Below are 24,471 nucleotides of genomic sequence, written 5' to 3'. Positions count from 1 at the left end.
TCTGGCTGTGGTGCCAGAGGTTGGGACTTCAGTTCCCCACTGGGCCTCCTTGAGAGGGATTGAACTTGCAGGGTTCCTCTCAGTTCTGCAGTTCTAAGATGATGGTGATATTATTACATTCAGCCAATGCTACTACTATTTAATAGTCCATGCAATAGGGCAACAATTACAGATTTAGAATTGGTGAATGTACAGAAATAGAAAAAAAAAAGCAGTTTTACGTTCTCTTGCCCAGGGCCTGGCAGAGGCACTGGAAGAACACATGATGAAGTGTCTTTTGCAGTGTTAACCCATTGTTAAGCGCCCAATCTAAATGTGATCTGTGTAGTGGACTTTCTTAGTGAATACCTATTCGGTGGTTCCTTCTGTCCTTTCCCTCAACTGATACCAAATTGCTGCAAAGCATGTTTCGTTCTTTCATAATTCACTGTAATATTTTCTAGTAATGGTTTGGTTCATGCATTCCAAATGTGCTTTTTAATCCAAACATACTGGTTTTGTCTTTATGGAAAGGCATCATCATTCATTACATAATTCTCCGAAATGGGATGGAACGTTTCAGAGGAAAGGCACTGAGCTTCACTGACACCAGTGGGATTCAGCCATATCAGGAGTATTCGTATCAGTTGCGTGCCTGTACTGTTGCTGGTTGTGCAGAAAGTCACAAGGTGGGTAAATTGTTCACTGTGCTCATACTATTGGGGAAAAAGCCAGCTTCAACTTAGATCCTGAACTCCTTCTGAAGGCTGGAAATTTAAAGCACGCTTCGGCCGGGATACCATGAGACACAGAAAAACGGCTGTGACATTTATTCTCTTTGCAGACCTAGTAGCTCATTTGGAGCAGAGTGTGATTTCCAATGCATGTACAAATGTGTAGGGTTTGATTGTTTTTTAGGGTTTAATTTTTTCCTATACATATTTAGCCTTCTTTTTTGTGTAATGGGATTGCTGATAACTTTTTTTTTACTTCTTGACCCTAATGAGAATAAATAGGTCAACATAATTCTTACTTCTACGGGCATGAATGCTACCAAGTTTTGTATAAATGGGTGCATTTCAGGAAACACCTTCTGTCTGAACGATATTGCAAAATGATTGCCCTTAATTTCCTTATCTTCCCTGTGGACTATTGTTACAAAACGGCAAACCTCGTAGAGGTAGTGATCATACAAAAAATACTTGCAGAGTCTTAAGAGGTTAAGTGTGATGGTTCATGTGTAAGGGCATTCCTACCAAATTTAGTGAGGGGACTGATTTCTGCATATTCCCCCTTGGAAGAATCCTGCAGCACAGATGAGACCAAGGCTAGGGATGCTGAAACCTAAGCTACTACTGCCAGGTGATGTCCTTTGAGAGACAGGAAGTTTTGCCTTGGAATGTGAGGGTGCGAATGACTTCTTTTTTTCGCCCTGCAACAGCGTGTTGGTGGCTAAAAGCGCAGGCTGGATTGGTGGCTGTGAATTTAAGGGATCTGTTTGACTCAGACCAAACAGAAAATCAGCAAAGCATTGTGGCTTTGGTTGGTTTGTCAAAAAACGTTCAACTTGACTTCCAAGATTAGAACCTATTGTCCATGTGGGGGAAAGGGGAGAGTGTTACACTAATACTGTCCCTGGGTTAGTAAAAAAATTAAGCCATGTTTGATATACACACAGCTGCTTACTAGTCAGGATACTGCATGAATCCCAGAAAACTGTAAAAAGGAATGCCCATCCTTTCTGTCAGCAGCTCTGGCTAAGGGGAAAAGTAACAGGGGCATCAAAGTTTATGCCAATGTTCACTGGTGATAAAAAACCATATGAAATTAGGCTGTTAACATGCAACAGCACTGATTAACCATATGGAAGGGAGTGATCAAGCATTCTCTGGCAAGACCGCCTGCCACCCAGATTTTCCTTTCACCTAGTGCTTTGCACTGAAGACAAAACATTGTGAATCTGCTTTGATAAATTGTACACTTGGACTCATACGTGAACATATTCAAGGTCAGATTTCACCACAGGGGTGGGGGTGGGAATAAAACGAGGGAGAAAAGTAACTGGTTTTACAGGGCTGTGGTAATGATATGCCACAACAACAACAACATGCTAAACTAGAAGTGACATTCTCATTGATCAAGGTATCTTGTGTACTATTACAAGAAATTGCTGTCTAATTCATGTGTGTTCAGGTAGTTGCAGTCACCGTCCAAGGAGTCCCGGAAAATGTTCAGCCACCCACCGTTACAGCTTTGAGTGCAGTGGCTTTGCATTTGAGTTGGACAGCCCCAAGGAAGCCAAACGGCATCATCCGAGAATACCAGATCAGTCAAATTGGGAAAGGTCTTATACATACTGACATTGCAGGCACGATGCAGCATACAGTATCAGGTAAGGAAAGAAAGCTCTTAAAAAAAACTTGAGGCCATTGTTTTTACATAGTAGTTTTTTTTAATGTGTTTTAATCCTAGGTGAATCCTTTCAGACTCAAGAGCAGAACAAATTACCTTTTTAAAGTAGTTTATTGTATTACTCATTGTGAAGCTCCCAAAGGGTAACGCATCACCATTAACACTGCATGTATCTGTGGGGGCAGATACTGCTTGTTACTTTTTTTGTGGGGGTTTTTTGGTTCCTTTTTAAGAAGAATCCATTTAAATTAGGAGTGACTATTGTGTATCCCATAAGCTGCATGTGGCCGAGTTTGTTGTTTGTTATGTGCCGTCAATTTGAAACCAACTCATAGCAACCCTAATAGTGCTTTCAAGATAAGTGGGGTATTTCGTCGTCGTTTAGTCGTGTCCGACTCTTCATGACCCCATGGATCAGAGCACGCCAGGCCCTCCTATCTTCCACTGCCTCCCGGAGTGGGGTATTTAAGGAGTGATTTTTTTCCAGTTCCATCCCCAATACTGAGTTTCCATGGTTGAGTAAGGAATTGAACCCAGGTCACTTGAGTCCTAGTCCGTCATGCTATCCAGTACACCATACTGGGTACACATGTGGCGTAGTAAGCCACCACAAATATTCCTTTTTTAAAAGACACACACACACACACACACACACACCATGATCTGCTACAGAAATGCAAGGCAAGGCTTAGCTGGAGGTACTAATTGTGTTAAGGAGCAGAGGGGTCATGTGCTGTGCAGCAATAATAGCAGAAAGTGACAATAGCAGAGGATCATTTATATACTGTACAACCACAGTGACACTCAAGGAAATTCTTGTGCTGCACAGAAGGCAGTGATAAACCAATTCTGAATATTTTATACCTTGAAAGCCCTGTGACAAGACAATCGAAAACGAAACAAGAGATAATGCTAGAAGATTAAGTTCCCAGTCTGGACATTTTGGCAGAACTACGGGGAAGAGCCAAGGAATACAACTGTCACTAATGGAAGCAAATGGGTTGAAGCTGAAAGAATGCCTAGATGTTTATGTGCATGGAGATCAAAGGAAAATCTGGTGTTTCACAATGCATGTGGTTGAAATATGGGATGTGTGAAGTGGGAAACAGGGTGCGATCAAACCATAAAACAAGGATTATTTAAACATGAGAATGCTGTGTGTGAACAAACTAAAGGAACCTTTTTGATGAGATAATTGCAACATGGAATTACAGATGCTGCAGAAGGAGAAAGCTTTTATTCAAGGGTGCAGGAGGAAAGTTGTCATAATGGAGGAGGGTGAATAAACTGAAACTTAATCCAGACAAGACAGAGGTGCTCCTGGTCAGTCCAAAGCCAGAACAAGGAATAAGGATGCAGCCGAGTGTAACTGGTTGGGATTACACTCTCATTGAAAAAAAAACAGGTGTGCAGCTTGGGGGTGCTCCTGGATTTATCCCTGAACCTGGATGCCCAGGTCTCAGTGGTGGCCAGAAGTGCATTTGCACAATTAAAACTAGTGTGCCAGCTGCGTCCCATTTCTTGAGAGATCTGATCTGGCCACTGTGATACACACCCTAGTTACTTCCTGGCTGGATTACTGTAATACACTCTATGTGGAGCTGCTGATGGATAAGTGTCAGGAAACTTAAGCGGGTCCAAAATGCAGCAGCCAGATTGCTGACTGGGGTTGGTTACAGGGATCACATAACCCTCTTGTTACAGCAGCTCCACTGGCTGCTAATTACATGAGTCAAATGCAGGTCATTGGGGAAAAACACCAAGTCAAGTCACTCAGTATGACTTCAGTGTGACTCAGCTGCGAGTCTCAAGTCCTAAGTCCCCATGCCTGCATTGTTGTGCCAAAGTAGCATATGAAGCAATGTATTTCCCAGTTAATACCGTTATCAGTAGCACTGCCAGATATGGCCAAAGGTTCCAGCACCCTATTTCCAACAGACCAGATGCTTCTCAACAGCTTAATAAATGACAAGCACAAACAGCAGCCATTCAGTGTTGTTTGTCATGCCATCGTGCTGATGAAGCCAAGGATTTAAAATATAACACCTTGGGCCCAAGCTGGGACTGCTTCTTCTTTTATGAGCCTACCGCAGTGTTCAGTTCATCAGGAGCGGCTTTTCTCTTGATCCCTCCACCTTCACAGGTTCATTTGGTGGAGACACAGAAGACAGCCTTCTCTGTTGCTGCTTCGAGTCTTTGGCACTCCCTCCCACAAGAGGCCAGCCTGGCCCCATCCTTGCTGTCCTTCCGTAAGCAGGCCCTCCCTGAGTTGGGAAGGCTGCCTGAGTGGGGTTTGCTAAATGTATTGCTGTACTTCACTGCTTTGAATGAATTTTTATGTTGCTTTCATTTACCATTTTTACTGTGATAGTAGTTCGATTATTTCAGTATTGTCTGCTCACCATTGTTAGCTTTACATATTGTCTTTTAATAATGCAAGCAGCCTTGAGTCCTTTCTACGGAAAAAGGCAGGATAAAAATATTTGAAATAAAATAAAATGAAGTAACGTAAAAACAAACAAATAAACAAATATTTCAAGGCCAAATAAATTGCCATTGAATATCCATTGCTTTCTGTGGCTTTAGTTGGGGGCAGGAATCACCACCCATTCAATTTTATTTTTTGGTAGGTAGCAAAGGAGCCCCCATCTCCTCCCCTTGCTGCCCAAGGTAAGGTTGCTTTTTTATCCCAAGGTGGAAGAGCGGTTTTTTACAGTGTGGTAATTACTGCACTCTAAATTCACCATGTTTGCTGAAACAACCGTACTTATTTCACATATCTCAATTGTTTGAACTAACCATCGTTTCAGGCCCCCGTGGACTTATGTTTTGATTTTCATCTTCTTCAAAACCCTCAGCTGTTCCCAGAGCAACAGTTGAACGTTAATGAAGCTGTAGCATTAGCGTTCCCTGAGACTTTGAATCCAAGGGCCTTACAAAATTGCAGATGAGGAGGCTTGCACCTTGCCACGGCACCATTGTCTCGCTGCTTATTTTTAATTACATCAAAGCTTTGGAAACATGATCCCATAAATGCTCGTCATGTGAAATCCATAAATTGCTTATAATCCTCTCAAGATGTTAAAAAAAGCATTAAGTAATTGAAGACAGGAAGTCCTCAGTTAATTATTTAGAGGTGTTATCAATGCTTTAAGTCAACTGGAGCATTTTCTGCTATCGCACTGAGTTGAATGCCATTGGGATCGAGGGGCACCAGCCATCATCTTCTCATATTCTCTAATGCAAACAGCATATGGCAGCTTGTCAATAAAAGACCTTTTTATATCATTTATTAGTGAACACTTCCAGTACTCTGTACAGAACAATTTGGATGACAGTTATGGCATTGTTTCACTTTGTGTTACTACTCCTTTACAAATGGTCCTGCTAATGCAATGGGGGAGGGAGGCTAAAATAATTAGGGGACATTATATTAAAAGAAAGCTAAGACTGCCCTCTTCAGCAGCAAGAGAACATAAATTCTTTCCCCAAGTCTATTTGTGTGTGTGTGTGTATGTGTGTGTGTCCTAAGTGCTTCCAGAAAAATGAGATTTGCAAAAAGCTTTTGTGACTAATTTTATTTTGTAAGAGACAGAGGTTCGTTGGTATACCTTTCCCTGAACAGATTGTGTGTGCTGTACAGGAAATCATGCGGCAGAAATGGTTGGACGATTTTACAAATATTTATATTCCTGAGGGGCAAGCATGCTTGCCTCTTATACCAGAACACAACAGGACTAGCACAACAGCACCCTAAGGACTAACATTACACAGCACAAGCCTATGCATGTCTGTTCAGAAGTATGATCTTTTGAATTTGTTGAGCTTTTCTTTTTAGCAAATGGGTATAAGGTTGCATCCTTATTGTAGAAGCTTCTGTTAGTTAGGCACAAATCCACCAACTTTTATGCTTTGGGTGCTAGATCACAGAATATTTTACCAGAACAAATTTGTAAGTTTTGCAAAGTGGCAGATGCATGCACATGTTCGTGTTGAAGGAAATAATGATAATAATCTTAGAACTGCAGAGCTGGATGGGACCCTATTGAAAATCAAGTCTAACTCTTGTCAAGGAGATATGGCGAGGAACTAAAGCCTTAATCTTTGACTCCACAGACAATACCTAAACCACTTGCTCCCTCTGTTTCACAAATAGTTAGTAAGGATTTGCAAATAATGTTTGTTTGAATCATATAATAGTGAAGTTGGAAGGGGCCTATGAGGCCATCAAGTCTACCCCCCTGCTCAATGCAGGAATACAAATTGAAGGAGATTTGTCAGGTGGTTGTCTAAGTTTCTCTTGACATTTGTTTGTTTTAATGGTCTTGAACTACCAAGTTGTTTTCTAAATCCCCTTGTGGTTCCAAAACAGTTTGAAGGTTTGGAACCTGCAGTGCCTTAAGGGCAGAAAGGGACTTCCTGCCCTATTTTTCGAAAACAATTTTAAAACTTATTTCGTGTGTCTGTGTTGTGTGGGGAATGGGGGTACTAGGCAAGACAGATTGGCCTCTGGACCACATTTTGCTCATCCCTGAGTAAGAGTGACTGGTGTGAATTACGTTACAGAAACCAGGCTGTATGAAACTGACGTGGTAGTTTTGAGTCTGTCACTTTGGACCTTTCAACCTAACTTGGTTATTGTGAGAATTACAGTGAGAATATTGTGAGGAGCATAGGAACCAGGCATGATGAATCATCCTGCTTGGGCATGAAGTGAAAATACTTGTGGACTAAGTTGGTGCCTGAGTTTGCTAGTGTCACTGTACACAGCGGTTAATCATTCAAAGTCAGTTTCATCTAATACGATAGGTAGTCTTCTGATTTGCCTCTGGCTTTTTACCCACGTGAAATTCTACATTGTGGATGTGAAAAAAATGCTTTACAAAATTACTTATTCTCTGTAAAGATTAGGGCCAGCTTTTTGTGGAATCATACATCTCTGTCAGAGTTCTCATTTCCACTACAAAAATGTAACCAAGAGGTTTTATGGTGCCACTGCCCCGTTAAACTTTCTAAAGTCTGATCAAAACGTCTGCTGTCTTTCCTGTTTGTGAAGCAAAGCACATACACCAAGATAACTGAGAAGGCCTGGCTGATTGGTTGAAAAGATGCAAATAACCTGTCAACCCCTCTAATTTTTAAAATTCCACAAGACAGCAGCTACTGCTGTTTTGCAGTTTTCACAAAATGTGCAAAATTGTTCTTGCAAATGTGAGGACTCTCATCAGGAACACTTCAAAACGTCTTAGTGCTGAAGAGAGAGAGAAAAAAAATAGTGGTTTCTTGTTCTTGTGCATGAGAAGAAGACCAGGAGGTCTGGCTCTATGGAAGAGCAGAGCTGCTGCTGCTGCTGCAGGGACTCGTTGTCTCCCCCAACCCCAGCCAGAGCGAGGAGAGCAGCAGGGAAACGAGGTTTCATTTCTCCATAGTTGCTCGGCTGAGAGGATGGCATGAAGCCTATACAGAGCTTCCCTGCCCTCATCCCAACCTAGTTTGGAGTGCTAATTGATCCACCCACCCATATGCTGGTGGCAGATTAGCAGGTTGTTTTGGGGCTGGATAGGAAGCTTTGTCCCGTCTTACCTGATGGGTATATGGGGGGGGGGGGCGGAAGTGGTCGGGAGGTTCTTGCATACCTTGCACTGATTGCTCCCAGGACAATTTTGACAGATATGGGCTACGTCAACTTAAATAGGTTACACTGGCTGGTAGTGTGGAATGGGAGGTAATTAGTGGTGTGTTCCAAAGAGGCACCTGGGTGGGTGCTAGCCTATCTAATGTTCTGGCACTATGAATCCTGAGATTTCATTGCCGGAGTGGCGGGATTCATTGGGGACTGGCCCTGACCATTTGCCTGCCTCAGGTCATGAGGCTTAGGGGGTCACCCAGTGTCTGTCAGCTGGATAGAGGCTGTATGGAAAACAGCATAGATCTAGGGCTTGGGACTCGCCTGTTTCAGGGCAGAGACAGTGGTCAAGAGGAACCACCAGCTCCTAAGTTAAGTAGGCCCCTCTGCAAGAGATAGGGAGGTTAAGTTTAACCCATCGCCTGTGTTCATCTTGTTATTCCAGGCTTGGGGATCGGGGGGGGGAAATTATTTACATACCTGTTCTGCCCAAAATATCAGTTGAAAATTTTCAGGGCAGGAATTTCTGCAGGACTTGCAAAATGTCTCAGGGCTGAAATGATCCCCAACTAAATTCCTCAAGTAACCACTGAGTTCCCAAAGCAGAGTTAAAAACAACTTGAAAGAATGCCTCTTGAATGAAATGGGCAAACAATATCCGGAAGAGCTGCCAGACTTTCGTTGCGGATAATGACGTTTCTCAGGATCTAACTTCCGGTGTTGCGCTTATTAACAGAGTGTGTGCACCTGCACTGCTCTTTACAAAGCACAAGGTGTTGAGTATAGCTATCCACAATGGCCGGCCTATTAGTGTCAGCTGAATTAACAGATATATGTTGAAATACTTGGTACAATAGGAACTCCTCTTTTTTTGCCTGCCCAGTTTTCTCTCTGTGTAGTTCATGGCTGCAAATGAATCTTGCTTTATAATAAATATTTCCTCTTAAAGCAAATGAACATGACTCCCTTTAGGGGAATTGAAGTAATCTGTTGCAGCGGCAATCCTTCCTGTCATGAAACGTTGTTGACTACTTGGCTTCTGTCCATGTCTTTGCCTCTCTATCCTGCAAGTGCTATTTTAACCCTCGTGCTTTTATGCTAAGCGCACAGAGACGTTTTTCTCCCCATTCTTCTCTGCCAGTTCATGATTAGGTTACAGGGCAGGCTGTCTCTCTGACTCATCTCTTTATTTTTCAATGCCTCTCCTTCTCTTCAGTTTGCAAGCAGCTGGAAGCCTTGGATCTTGTTTTCATTCATTGTTTTCCCTTTTCTAATGAGCCTTTTGCATATTGCTGCTCTGTACATAGGACCTTTTTTTGAAATGGATTGGGGGGGGGAACCCAACTACAATGAAGCTGTCATCCAACCAGTTTTAGACAAAGGATTCAAACCTAAGCCTATTCTCTCTCTCTTCCCCCTTTGTCCTAGAATTGCATTGTTTTTCTTAAAGTAGTTATAATGCTAGTTTAATGAAAACATTTTGCAAAGGATAGGGAAGCTGAGATAAGAAGGAGTGGGACCCCATCGCTGACAAGGACAAGAAAGATTAGAGTGAAAATGCAAAATGTGAACAGAAATCTAATCGCAGTTTCAGGGCTCACACAAAAAAGGAGAATCTGGTGTCTTTCCCCTCCTTGATACTGCTTTCTAAGACGTATGTATTAGAATGAGTATGTATCTACATATTTATAAACCTGTTTTCAGAAGTTCAAGTTGAGTCTTGAAATGTTTTGTGGAAGAGAAATGTAAAGGAGGAACGACAGGAGGCATCTGTAAATTAAAGGTATAGAAATGGGGTAGGAGTTGCGAAACTGATGCTAAGAAAGGAGGTCGTATTAGAATGGATTCCAGCTCTCATTTAATGAGTACATAGTAGAAGCAGCAGGTTCTATGTATAATCCTGTGAGTCCCTGATCTTCAAAGTGGATACATGTGAGTCTTGATAGGACAACAATATAACTGGCTTATCCATTCATTACAAGTAACACAGGCTTTGCTTTTATAAGGGACTAGACAAACTCATGGATGGTACGGCAACCAGAGGCTATTAAATGACTTTTTTTTGTATGTTGAGATGGAATACCTTTGAATATGTATTGCCAGATAACAAACAATATGAGTGCTACAAACACCATGCTGTGCTAATGGACTTTCTGGAAGTTTTGGCTATCCATTGCTGAAAGTCCCCCAGGGCCTCTTAATTCAATGTCACAAATATGTCTTAGGTTATTTTGTGCCAGGACAGCATCCTTTCAGTACTACCATAAAGCCATTGTTGCCTTAATTTTTAAAAAAGTATAACTGACTGTAAACCTGTTTGATGAGCTATCTGAGACATGTACCGGGGAGAAAGATAGCTGAATACAGAGAGGGGCTACTTCTCTTCTAAGACAGTCAGAGGTATAGTTGTGTAAATGTATGAATCTCGCTTTTCTAGTGCAGCAATTCTTCAGACTGTGGGCATTCTGTTCACCTTTCTCCATAGGTCAACATTACATTGTAAACATCTTTTTACACCATGTAGAAATTACTCCGTAATACACATTTTCTGAAATGAATGCATTTTTTTACATAATCACATTGTTACACATTTCCCTATACTTTGTTTGAGAATACATGTGGACATACATACACAAAACGTGTGTGTGTGTGTGTGTGTGTGTGTGTGTGTGTGTGTGTGTGTGTGTGTGTGTGTGTGTGTGTGTGTGTGTGTGTGTGTGTGTGTGTGTGTGTTGCATTAAAATCTATAATCTTGCATTAAAATCTGAACCAAATGTTTTTCCCCCACTCTTTCTTTAGAAAAGAACATTTTTGAATGAAACTCATGCTCAGTCCAAGGAAAAATAAAGAGTATAATTATATGTTATGCTTAGTGATGTGATTGCAGAATTTTAGTTGGCCAGAAGTTGTCTACTAGACAGACAAAAGCACTGCTTGACTGAATGCGGTACCATTTTTCATTGCTGTCAAAAGTAATGGTGGTGCTTATGTGTTTTCTGATGCACACCTGAAACACACATATGTGCTCATTAGAACAATATCATTAGGTGAATATGTTATTTCCCCATCCCCACCGAGGCTCTCTTTTGCTCATACTATAAAACAGCAATGGGTGGAAGTTTATTTATATTCTTGGGCTGTTTTTGCTCGGGAGCAACAAATATGTTTTTGTACAGTAGGACTCCCATATCTGTGGGATCAGTGTCTGCTGATTTACTTATTATCCATGGTCTGAAAATATTAAAAACATTAAAAGAAAAATCCTAGAAATTTATATTTTTATGGTGTCATTGCCAGAACTGGCTACTAGAGGGAGCCAGGGAACATGTTATGTATAGCTTTCATTATTAAAATAGTGTTCACTATAATCTGTGTTTTTCAGCATCTGTGGGGGGGGGGGACTTGGAACTGATCCCCTGTGAATATGAGGCTCCTACTGTATTTTTCTTCTAGAATACTGACCATCTGGACATCTCAAGATATAATTTTAATCCTTTCTTCCATTTAGATCTTCAGCCATACAGAAACTATAGTTTTACACTCACAGCCTGTACATTTGCTGGGTGCACTTCCAGTCAGACAAGTTCAGGCAGAACATTGCAAGCTGCTCCTCAAGGTAAAAGGAAATGTGTGCCACTGTTGTCTGTATTCTCTACATTTGTGCTTCCTAATCATACATGTCCCATATTGAGAAAGCTGTCACTAGATTTTTTTTCTTTCTTTCCACAGACTATTAGTATTAACAGAATGTTGAATTTGTTCAATCCTGATTGCGATTCTTTGAAAAAGTGGTCAGGAGGGTGGAAGATAAATATTCAGAAGTTGGCTTATGGGCTCTTGGGAGGTCCTGCCCTTTACACCCTAAACCATGGGCCATTCCTGTTTATTACCTAGGTCTTTTGCACCCAGTAGTATCTGTTTGAGTGATGATGGCAGGGAAGTATCTAGGTGATTGGTCCCTGTCTGCATGTTGCTGGACCTTTAAAAGTGACACCTCCTCAGGATATAGGCCAACATGGTTTAGTAATTATATCAGAGTGCCACACACAGGGACTGGTTCACATCCCATTTCAGCAGTGAAAGTCACTGTGGAACTTGAGTCTAATCATTCTCTGTCTTTCAGAATAAGCCATCTCACAGGTTTACTATGAGAGTTAAAAGGTAATAGAAGAGAAACCATATACATCATCTTGATCTCTAGGAGAAGAAAGATGGTGTTTTTGTATATTATAGTGATTTAATTCAGTTGATTTGATTTATCTTAGTCTACATTTACTTTTTTGTAAGCTGTCCTGCAGACCTATTGAACAGTGGAATATGAATCAAATTGATCAATAAAAGTATATATGGTAGTTGAGTCAGAGTGAGTCTTCAGGCAGTTAAAATGACTTTGAAGTTTATTGTTTTACACTAACATCAACTACCTATTGCATTTATAACATTAAGAAAAGATGTGAAAATGTCATTAAAGTAAAATCATTGATTTAATTACAGGAGTATGGTCACAGCCTCGTCATATCATAGTTAGTTCAACTGTAGTAGAATTGTATTGGGATGAACCAAAGGAATCCAATGGAATTATTTCTCAATACCGGTTGCTTCGTAATGGAGAAGAAATTTTCAAGGGCGGTAAAAGAAATCTGCATTTCATTGATTCTGGCCTGCAACCAAACAGCAGGTAAAATTGTGATTGCTTGATCTGTGTAAAATAGTGGCTATTAAATGATATTGTCTTTTCCCAAAAAAAAACTGAAGCTAAATCCAATTTTTGGCTTATATATTGGCACCTGGAAGCATCCAAATGGTCACTTAATTGATAATGACATTTCAGTCCTGCCACAAGACCTTAGCAGATACAGAATTCTGCCCTCCTTTGTCACAGCCATTAGAAACATGTGTCTTAGATCTAGCTATGGCACAACAATAGAAAACCCACTGAAACATCTACCGAAGCTATACTATGGCTGGCAGAAAGGAAGCAGGTTTCATCTGTTTTCGACACATTTAAAACATGCTAGATTTAACAAATTTGGTTTCATCTTGAAATCTTTGCCAAGCCAACTGTGGCTATATGGGCATCTCAAGATGAAGAGTTGTCTCATCCCTTACAGACAATAGTTATGATTCCCAGGGTGGCCATCATTCTGAACATCTGGCTTTTACTGTTCTCTGCCAAATCTTAGACAGGGATCAGCAAATTCATGACCTTTAGTGATATCAGAGAGACCAATTTCCTCCCTTTGCTGAAGATTTGCCCTGTCCCTGTGTACCCTCCAAAGGTGGATTATTTTCACTTCTTCACCACACACAAGCCTGAATTGTGCCAGCTATCTATGTTGCTTTATATATACATAAAAAAAGAAAAGTAGAATTGAATGGCAAATCCTTTCCCTTTCTAATGATAAAGTATACAATTTATTGACCCTTCCTCAAGGGCTTAAGTACAGGCTGTAGACCTTAAAGAGTAGTGACTTAGCAGAGTCAGAGGCTTGGAGTTCAGTTCCCCACTGTGCCTCCTTGAGAGTGGACTTGATGATCCACAGGGTCCCTTCCAGCTCTTCCAGCCCAGGGTCCCCTCCAGAGTGGACTTGATGATCCACATGGTCCCTTCCAGCTCTGCATTTCAAAGGTTGTTCTTATTCTTACTCTTACTCTTACTACCCAAAGTCCCAATTGTTCTCCTACAAGAAGATGTTGCAAGTTCTATATTGAACAAAGTTGTCTTCGGCCCACTTCTTGTTCTTCTAGTCCTGTCTGTGAGTTTCGTGCTGTACTCTTAATTTAGTCAAATACAGTAATATTTTGCCCATGCCTTTGTTTTGAGAAAAGGACTTCAGGAATAAGCAATTTTGCATTCTCACACTCATCTTCAATCACACCTTTTCCTGATGAATTTTAAGAGTAGTCATGTGGAATGTTTCTCAGGAAAAGTTTACTCTTGAAAAATTCTGAAAGAGTAATCAGTAGATAATCAGCTGTTAAAAAATCATCACTTTGCAATAATCGGTAAGCGAAACAGGGTACCAATCATCGCAAAGTGATTTTTCCCCATTTAAAACATCGCAATGCAATCGCAAAAGCGATCGCAAAAAGTTCATCGGTGTGTGAATTCATCGTTAAACGGGGCGCCTGTTAAGCGAGGCACCACTGTATTTGTTCCATTGAATTATTATGGTTAATGCAATTAATAATATGGTATGCCCATGAATTTCAGTGTTTCCTTGTACAATTCCCATTGGTTTTAGCTGAGCTGGTATCAGTAATAAAAACTGATATTAATGCTTATGTGTAATAATGAGTCATCAAAACACGAGAAAGAACCTGAGAAAGTGAATATCAAAATATGTTTAGATCTCATGTGAGTAGTACAGTAACATTAGCCAAGATGCTGATGCACAGATTGAGGATTAATAAAGAAACCAAAACCACACACACACACACACACACACACACACACACACACACACACACACACACACACACACACACACACACACACACACACACACAAACACAAGAACATAATATTATTATATTTACTAGCATAGAAAAAGTCCAATTAGCTGTCACCAAGCAAACATGTTACATTTTGGGGAAATGGCTTCTAAAAGAATCTCTTTAAGATATAAATTTCACATCCTAAAATTACTGAATTCTTCTCTAGAGCAAAGACTGAAACTATAAAACATAGGGCAGGGTTTACAGTTTATAAGTGTTTTAAATTGTGCATAAGATAATAGCCTGGCTGATATTACAGTTAAATTGAAGCTACTTGTATAAAGAAACTGTGGAAAAAAAGATGTTAAAAAGCCCAACTTTTTTTCCAAATTGAAATTACACATGCAAGGAAATTTTAATTAGAAAAAAAAAGTTAAGCTGTTTTACATTTTTTCCCAGTTTCTTTATACAAGTAGATTCAAATTGAACTATTTCTTTCTATGTGAGAATGATTTAAAATAACCACTGTTATTCATGAGGAGAACACTATAAAAATATTTTTATAATAATAACAGTTATACATTTTATAATAACATCTGAAAATCACCTATCCCATCTCTAGCAAGTTTTAAGAAATCCCTGAAAACTTTCTTATCTCAGCAAGCTTTCTAAAACATGTCATCTGAATAGCCAGCTGAGAGTATCAACCTATTATTTTTAACTGCTGCTTCTTTTTAAATGTAATGCTAATTTAACTGTAATCTCACATACAGTGACTTACAGATGGCTTGACTTACAGACTTTTTGAGTTACAGACTTCTCTGGCCACAAAATTTAGGTTTGACTTGCAGACTGAGATTTGACTTACAGACCAGAAGAAAACCAAAATGGAACAAAAACGGCCTGTTATGGGATTAATCGGTTTTCAATGCACTGTAGGTCAATGGAGACTTGACTTACAGACTTTTTGACTTGAGAACCGCCTTCCAATACGGATTAAGTTCTCAAGTCAAGCCCCCACTGTATAACTATGTTTATGTTATTTTTTGTTATCATCACTGATGTACAATGCCTAGAGTGACCATTGGTCATATGGGCTGTGGAGAAATTGAATGAATGAATGAATTAATGAATGAATTAATTAATTAATTAATTAATTAATTAATTAATTAATTAATTAATTAATAATACAATATATTTCAGAAATCAGTTGCTCCCATCATCACCATGTTTTCCCTTTCTCTCCCTCCACCTTGGTCCAGATGCTCATTAAGTCTTTCCCTCTGTTCACTTTCCTTCTCTCATATTCCAGGCGATCTTTCTGTCTCTCACTGGGTGTTCTGATGCTTCTCCATGCTGAAAAACGTTTTCCTCCACTAAAAATAAAATAAAATAAATACAGTGGTGCCTCACAAGACAAAAGTAATTTGTTCCGCGAATAGCGCTGTCTTGCGAAATTTTCGTCTTGTGAAAAGGAGTTTCACATAAGAATGCATTGCAATGCATTCCTATGGGAACCTCACAAGATGAATGAATTATTTTTGTCTTGCGAGGCATTGGTCTTGGGGGGAAAATCATCTTGCAAAGCACGGCCATAGAAGAAGCCGTCTTGCGAGGCACCACAGGGCTCGAAAAAAACCATTCGTCTAGCAGGTTTTTCGTCCCATGAGGCGTTCATCTTGCGAGGCACCACTGTATGGGGTTTTCTTTCCTTTCTGTTCTTTCTTTTTACTTACTGAAAACTGTACTCCAAGCTACACAAAGATTTTAAATGACTAAAATTACAGTGGTGCCCCGCATAGTGATGTTAATCTGTTCCAGGATTAACGTCGCTAATCAGATTTGTCGCTATGTGGGGGGCAGGGAAACCCATAGGTTTAATGCGTTCCTATGGGGCGAAAACTCACCACTATGCGAAGATTCTCCCATCCTGCCGCCATTTTTGCCGCGCGGTAAGCGAGGGCAGGGCGCAAAAACAGAGCGGGTGGCCATTTTTTCTTCCAGCGGCCATTTTGGAACCACCGATCAGCTGTTTTTAGAACATCACAATGCGAAGATCGGTAAGCGAAACGCTTACCGATCATCGCAATGCGATGTTTTTCCATTCAAAATGTCGCAATGTGATCGCATTAGCGATCACAAAAAATGCATCGCTATGCAGATTCTACATTAAACAGTGCGCTTGTAGCGAGGCACCACTGTAATTTATTTATTTTTAAAACAAAATAAGTAACCTTGAGACACACAAGGTTTGAGTCCTCTTTGCATACAAATCTGATTTCAGATGTTTAGCTGTCACAGTCTCAGAGTCATGGCAGAAAAAGGCTGAAACTCTGTTGCTTCCATAGTAAGTTGCACTGAAGTAGGCTCACTAAATCAGTGAGGACTTGGTGACTCACAGACTCTTTCCTAAGTTCCACTGAGTCAAATGAGCCTGCTTTAGTTGCAACTTATTTTAGTACCATAGCTAGTATCAATTAAACCTACAGAGGGATTGACTCACTAAATTCCCCACTGATTCAATGGGCTTGTTCTAGAGTGACTTACTCTACTAAGCAATAGGAATTCAGTCAGAAACACACACACGAGCATGGAGGTCAATTCTCTTTTATGAGATAAAATCATGCTGCATGTTAAACAACTGTTATTTCCACACTGAAATTGTTTTATAGATTGCCCTCCCAGTTTGGCTTGAGTGCTATGTTGCAAAAATCCCAACTTGTAAAAAAAAGTCTGCCTTATAGAATGAAATTTATTTATTTATTTATTTATTTATTTATTTATTTATTTATTTATTTATTTATTTATTTATTTATTTATTTATTTATTTATTTATTTATATCCCACCTGTCTAGTCAGTTATGACCACTCTAGGCAGCTTACAAAAGTGGAGGGAACGTTCATCAGCAAAGGGTGTCCTGGTCCTTTCCAATGTATTCATAACCAAATGGACCATCAGTGCTATGTTGGCTCATTGCTTGAGTGCAGATGTCACAGAGGTGACCTCAGGAGTAATTTTGTCCAAAGGTCTATTCATCATTCCTTCCATGAACTGCAATTCAGTTTGCCCTGATCATGTTCCCCAGACAATACATGTATAACTTTTCTAAGGTATGCAGGCTGTATTTCATTGGTGTTGCATGTTATATGATATCTTATCTAGAATGTAACAAATACTGAAACATAAAAGAAACAGGTTGATATGCTGGAATTCAAATATTTGAATGCTGAACATCTTATTTCTATTACCTTCAGTTCCTTCCTACTCTCCTTTTTGGTTGTGTTTTCATAGATATGTTTATCAGCTAGAAGCCAGCACATGGGGTGGGAGCAATACTAGTGACAAATACGTCATCCAGATGCCATTAGCAACACCAGAGGAAATTCGCATCCCCTATAATGTCACTACAATAGATGCATATTCCATATTCGTAGCTTGGGATATTCCCGGTAAGCATGTTTGTTTATGTACCATTTGGTTAGTTTGAGGACATATTAAACAATATTATCTATCTGCTGCCGTTTTTCATTTTACTCTATATTTATTTTTGATATTTAGTAATGAGCATCATTGTTGACTGAACCATTAGATGGGATTAGCTATGCTGCCTCAGGTGGCAGATTTGGGTGTATCATAAACAGACACATTAATGATTTAGCCTTTTTAAATTTTACATAACAGTAGTCGGAAGGTACCATTTGGATCTGCCATGGGCACCTAAATATAGTGGTGCCTCGACTTATGACCGTCCTAACTTATGACCAATTCGAGTTACGACCAGCTCCGGCCGCAAAATTTTGCTTCAACTTGCGACCTGAGCTTTGAGTTATAATCAGAAAAAAGGTGGGGAGAAAGGCAGGGAATTTAAATTGCTAACCGTTGGTCTGCGAAGAGGCTGCTTCTTTGTAGCTGTTTCATCCCAATGGTTTGAGTGTGTGTGTTTGCAAAGAGGCTTCGGACTGCCTGGTGCTGCTTTCTGCTTCTGAGTGAGTACATACAGGGTTTTGCAGTGTGGGTTTGGGCTGGGGGGTTATGTTTCTGTGCTGTGATTTTTTTTCTGGTCATTCATTCATTCATTCATTCATTCATTCATTCATTCATTCATTCATTCATTCATTCATTCATTGGCCCCAGGGTATTCCGATGGGGCTTACAGTGTTGATTTGTTTTTTGGTGTGTTTGTTTTTTGTCCGAATACGTTCCAATGGGGTTTGCAGTGTTGTTTTGTTTTTTGGTGACTTTTTTTTCAGCCCCAGCGCATTCCGATGGGGATTGCAGGGTTTTGGGGGGGGGGGGGGGTTGGTGATTTTTTTTCCAGCTGGAACAGATTAATGGGATTTCAATGCATCCTATGGGAAATGGTGCTTCGACTTACAACCAATTCAAGTTCCAACCATCTTCTGGAATGGATTAAGTTTGTAAGTCGAGGCACCACTGTATGTTGGGCCGTTTCTTGGTGATGATAAAACACTGTGACTGTACTGCCATGCTGAATTTCAGTGATTCCGCTTTGCTGCAGTTTGATTTGTAGCTTATCTTCGATTTCAATTTGCAGTTATGATCACACAGAAGTTGTGGATTGATTTGGAGCCAGTGTCCACACATAGATACAGTATGAGCTGCATTTCAGCCTGCTTGCCTCCCTGCCTGTCTTCCTCTGCTGATCCTTTTATGGTTCATAGTCAAGCAACTTGGTTTTTAAAGGGTTGCACAGCATTAGAAAAAAAGGCAGCAGCATTCCAAAGTTCTTCAGAATATACACAGAAACACACACGCTGCAGAAACATATGTAGCCTTCTGTATTTTGTTGGGGTTGTTTTTATTTCACAGCAATTTTTAGTGCAGAGGTTATATAGTACTAAACTAGTGTATCAATGTTTCAATGCAATGATTACACTAGATTTGTTTCTTCAAACAATTAAAAAATAATCAGGACACTTAGGAAGCAGATTGTGAGACAGGGTGTTCTTGCAATTCCTAAATGTCACAGCTCAACTGCGTTGCCGCAAAACTACCCCCAGGCATGCCCCATTCTTTTTCAGAAAGAAAAACAAAGGATCAGACATAGAAAAGTCCATTCAAATCATTTGAACTTGAAAAAAGTTAGAAGCCTCCAGCAGCAGAAAAAAAAAACTTTGTCAGGAACAAAAGGTCAACTAATACAAATTGGACTTTGTTTCATGTGATCAGTAAAAAAAATATTACTCCATCCATTATTGGAGCAAATCCTGCTGTATTTGCGCATAGAGTCACAGCCTTAGTGAAACAATTAAGCAATAGAATAGATTCTTATACATTTAAGTCAAAAAGAAGAAAATATGTAAAACTGTAGATTTTCATTGATCGGTCGACATCCATCTGCACTAGGACCATTCCTGCTTTATGTAACTGGTTAATTAGTTTTGGCTTTAGAACAGCACATTATAGTCAGTGGTAGCCAGGATTTTTACTCAGGGATAACAATCTCTTTGCACTGAATGGCACAAACATTCAGCCAGTTCCGCTGTTATCAGCTGTCCAGAGAGAAAGCAACCCCCCCCCTCCAAAAAAAAACACACACTTCATTTCTAGTATCTGGTCATGACCAGCAAGCATGCAAATCAACTAAGTCTCCACTGCCTCACCATCTACAGGTATACTTATGGATAGTTTAAATTGATTATTCCCTATTAACTCTGTTTGATCAAAATTTAGATACTAAAGGGTTGACTATGATCAGAAAACATGTCCGTAAGTGCTGTAAAAGGTGAGCACCTTGAAAGTTAAGGAGATTGCAAAGCCAACATCTGTTTCAGACAGCAATGGAAGTCTTAGGTATTTCATCAATTAATCAGATTTTTTAAATTGCAAATTGCTTGTTTGTGTATCTAGATTTATTAAAAGACTACTGGTTTCTTAGGTTAGAAATATCCATTAAAATTCATTGATATGATGGTGAAGAAATAATCGTTATATATTTTTATATATAGTCCTTCTTCTGAATTTTTTTTAAAAAATACACCTTGCAGAAGAGCCACAGCTCGACAAGAGGAGGCAGAGAGCGAGAGAGAGAGCAAGAGAGAGAGAGAGAGAGAGAGAGAGAGAGGTATCAACTATAAAGTTACCTCATAAACATTTGCAACCATGCCTGGAATACTAAATACTCCAGTGATGCCTATTGAACCAATGGTTAATAGATCTATAATATCCTGAGCTGTCAATCTTTTAGTTTTCCGAAGCACAAAATCCATTATAGAAATGCTATAATGTATGAAAAAGATTAAAATCTTAAATTAAACCTTCCTCCTCCTCTACTACCTAGAAGGATTTAGAAATCAGAAAGAAGGCAGGTGTGTTTGACTTATAATCTACAGCTGATTTCAGTGGAATGTGTCTCATACTGTCTCAGTTTTGACAACATATTCCAATGACAGTTTTGAATATTCATTGTCAGAAACAAGTTTTGTGACCTTCTTACAGTCCGATCCTGTGCAGAGTGCAGGCACCGACAAACTGAACGATCCTATGTCTACCTCTGTTTAGGTTAAGGCTTCAGTCACATATAAAGAATGGAAAAGAGGTAAAAGTGACTTATGATTTGTTGGAAATCATTTCTACCATTTCTATTCTAGCTGTTTGAATTTTATACATTTTAATTTGTTTAAAGGTAAATACTGACTACAATACATTCACAAACAAAATTCAGTATATATGTTGCCCATGCAGGAAGTGAACATGAGAGAAACAGGGCAGCTCAAAAGAAAGAACATGGGGACAACAGCTGCAGTCAGGCATGGCTATCAGCCTCCTTTTCTGGGCTTCTGGTGACATTTAGATAGCCATGCCACAGATCTGTGGACTAGAGTGCTTTTGACTTCTTCCAGGAGGACAGTTCTTATAGTTTCTTTGTTTCTTTGTTTGTTTGTTTTATATCCCACCTATCTGGTCTTATGACCACTCTAGGCAGCTTCCAAGTACATACATAAAATGACATACAGTTGTGCCTCGCTTGCCGATGCTAATTCATTCCAGCGAAATCGCTGTAGAGCGAAAACATCGTCAAACGAAATAAAAAAACCCATTGAAATGCAATGAAAACCGTTCAATGTGTTCCAATGGGCAGAATACATCAGGTAACAGATTCTTCAAGAAGATAAAAATAAAAGAGAAGAAAAAAAAGAAATAAAAATCAAATATACTGTATATAGTTCACTCTTCATGGCCACACAGCGAGGATTCGTTTGAAAGAATGGCTGGCACATCTCCTTTACAAAAGAATGTACATTCTTGTGATGGGTGTACAGGCATGTTCCTCTGGAGCAACTCCTACTTAAAGTACAGTAGGACCCCTGTATCCACAGGGAATTGGTTCGAAGTCCCACACACACACCTTGTGGATGTAAAAAATATGGATAATAGTGAACCCTATACATAGCATGTAGACTGTCTTTCAAAGGGAAGTCAACCCATAAAAACTAGGCCTAAGGAAAATACTGAGTGCCACTGGATAGTGATACAATGGAAGGAGAAGCAACAGTAGCATCAAGTTCTAGACAACCATATAGTATATGTGTAACCATTGAAATTGCCTATCCCCCAATATATTCTGGGTTCAGATAGCTCTAGCTGTAGAATCCAAGGTTTGAATCTTAAGACTATTGGTATGCAAAGCGTATCAAGACTTGTTCTATTTTGTGGGCTTCATTTTATTTTCCTTTGGAGTTTACTTTTTCATGAATGACTCTTTAGTTATACCTTCAATACATTATATTTGAAATACTGGATCTCTTCTTTTTACATTCAAAGGTCAACCTTTGTAATAAGGGTTGGCAGTGATTCTCCCATTGAGACAGTCATTTTAATTGATATTGTCTCCAGGAATAAAATTGCTTTTGATTAATCAAGTTTTGATGAGAGGCTAGCTGGCCACACTATCTTCCTGCCTATGGAAAGAGGCTACAATTTGGCATTCAATCCCTCTGTGTTTCATAATAAATTTGGATCACACAATCACCCACAGGATTAATTATGGGCTACCTATCCATGGAGTCTTCTTTTATTTTAATTATGATGTTTCAACAGCAGTGATGTCTCCAAATTCTATAACTTTATAGATGTAATAATTCAGAACTCCTGTCTTAGCTAAATGGCGAGATGTCCAAGCAGTGGTTAAAGTGATCTATGTTGCAGTGGGGAAAGTCTTGACATACCTCACTTACTATGGAAAATAGGGCTTTGGTTTCTGAAAGAGCAAGAGATGATGACTTTATATTCACTTTGTTTTGCAAGACGGTGCTAAAGGGGGCTTGATTCTCAAGGCTGGGGTTACTAGGAGCATAGAGTAAGTGTAATCTCCATCTCAAAAAAGTTTCTGAATGTATCCCTTTAGTTTTTCCCCCATATAATCTGTCTTCAGAGAGACTGGTTTCAGAAAGTGGTGTTGGAAGATTTAGAGGAAATAAATGATCCACACAATAACCTTTGGTAATCAGGGAGTCATAAGTATTCATCTTGTCTCTCATGCTCTTCCGCATCTGCACGGCCCCATAGGTATGTCCATGCCAATGTTTCTACTAGGGTATTGTTAATTAGTTCTTCAGAAAAGCATCTGCTTTATGAATGTGAGATATTGTGCTTATATATCCACAGTTCAAGACATCAGAAAAATGCCCCAATATTGCTGCTCAATATTGTGCCCATGTTGCCATCAGAAAAAAGGATGCAATTAAGATTAGCAGAGGAGGGGGGGACACGGGAGAGGGCCTTCTCAGTGGCAGCTCCCAGGCTATGGAATGCTCTCCCTCAGGAGATCAGGATAGCCCCTTCCTTTTTATCCTTTCGAAAAAAGCTAAAGACCTATCTCTTCAGGCAGGCTTTTAACAATTACAACTGAATCCCTGAACCCCATTTCAGCAGAAATGTTAATCTTTTTTATGTTTTAATCTTTTAATTGCATTTTAAATCATATATTGTTTAATTTATTTTTAATATTTAACTTATTTGTTTTTAAATTGTGTGAATTTTAATGTTGTAAGACGCTTTGGGTCGCTTGTTGGGCAAAATGTGGCATATAAATAAAACTAATAAATAAGCTTTACATTGCAAAGGGAGTCTGAATGTTGACCACACCAGTGGCAGCAGTCCAGATAGTCTACACAAACAATAGCAAGCAATTCCTCTCCCTTTGCCTGTAAAGAGGATAAAAGAAAAGATATATGTAAATGAAAGTCTTTGACAATTTACATTTCTGTGGATCCCCAAATATCTCATTCAAGGAGACATCATATTTTCAAGATGTGTACATTAAGGAAAATTTTGTACGGAAAAGCAATTATGATAGGAGAGTGCTTCTAAAAATGTGTATGTTGTGGGGAAATAGGTATAACTTTTAATGCAGATGAAAATGCATCAGCACTTTTATGGGTATTTTAAAAAAATACAAATTAAAGTGGACAAGGAGTGAACAAAATTTGTTTTATATATGACAGACAGCAAAACAGGCATATTTCTCCACCCCTGCTTACACTGTATAGAGCAGGGATGGGGAAAAGTGTGGCCTTCTAAATGCTGAATTATGTTTCTCATGTTTCCTCACTAGTAGCCATTCCTTACCTATGTTAGTGCGTTTTTAGAGCCAAGTAACTGTAGGAGGGTTTCTTTATAGCGTTTTTGTAAAAAGCTTTTGTAAAAAAGATCCCAGATTGGAGTCTCATTTTTGCCCTTTTAGGAGGAGTAAAGTTTTTTAACATTGATAAAATCGTGTAACTTTCTTCAGGTAGTTAACATAAAAGAAGTGGCCAGATATGTAAGCTTTCTGATAACGCAGACACGTTTTAATAATAAATGCTGGAGAAATAAACTTTACTTTCAATATTAATACAGTACATGAAATATACAGCAGAAGTAAAACTCTGAGAGATATGGAAGAAAATAAAATCTGACCATTGTCACTATTAGGCGTGAAATCAAGCAAAATGATTGGCTTTTTACCAATTAATTGCAATAGTGTCTTGAATCAGCTGTTGCCAAAACAGAA

General features: G+C 39.4%; 1 protein-coding gene across 1 annotated transcript in view; it reads left to right on the top strand.

Annotated features, from left to right (window-relative positions):
* USH2A (usherin) overlaps window positions 1-24,471 on the top strand; it is a 559,229-nt gene that overhangs the window by 432,070 nt on the left and 102,688 nt on the right. The window contains exons 52-56 of the mRNA XM_078392221.1: window positions 514-668; window positions 2,173-2,371; window positions 11,526-11,633; window positions 12,512-12,695; window positions 17,748-17,905. Coding sequence (XP_078248347.1) covers window positions 514-668; window positions 2,173-2,371; window positions 11,526-11,633; window positions 12,512-12,695; window positions 17,748-17,905 — 804 coding nt within the window. The remainder of the gene's footprint in view (window positions 1-513; window positions 669-2,172; window positions 2,372-11,525; window positions 11,634-12,511; window positions 12,696-17,747; window positions 17,906-24,471) is intronic.

The sequence above is a fragment of the Pogona vitticeps genome, chromosome 1 (assembly GCF_051106095.1).
Source record: "Pogona vitticeps strain Pit_001003342236 chromosome 1, PviZW2.1, whole genome shotgun sequence".
NCBI classification, from domain to species: domain Eukaryota; kingdom Metazoa; phylum Chordata; class Lepidosauria; order Squamata; family Agamidae; genus Pogona; species Pogona vitticeps.
Note: the sequence above shows the minus strand (reverse complement) of the source record. Positions and strands in the feature narration are given on the sequence as shown.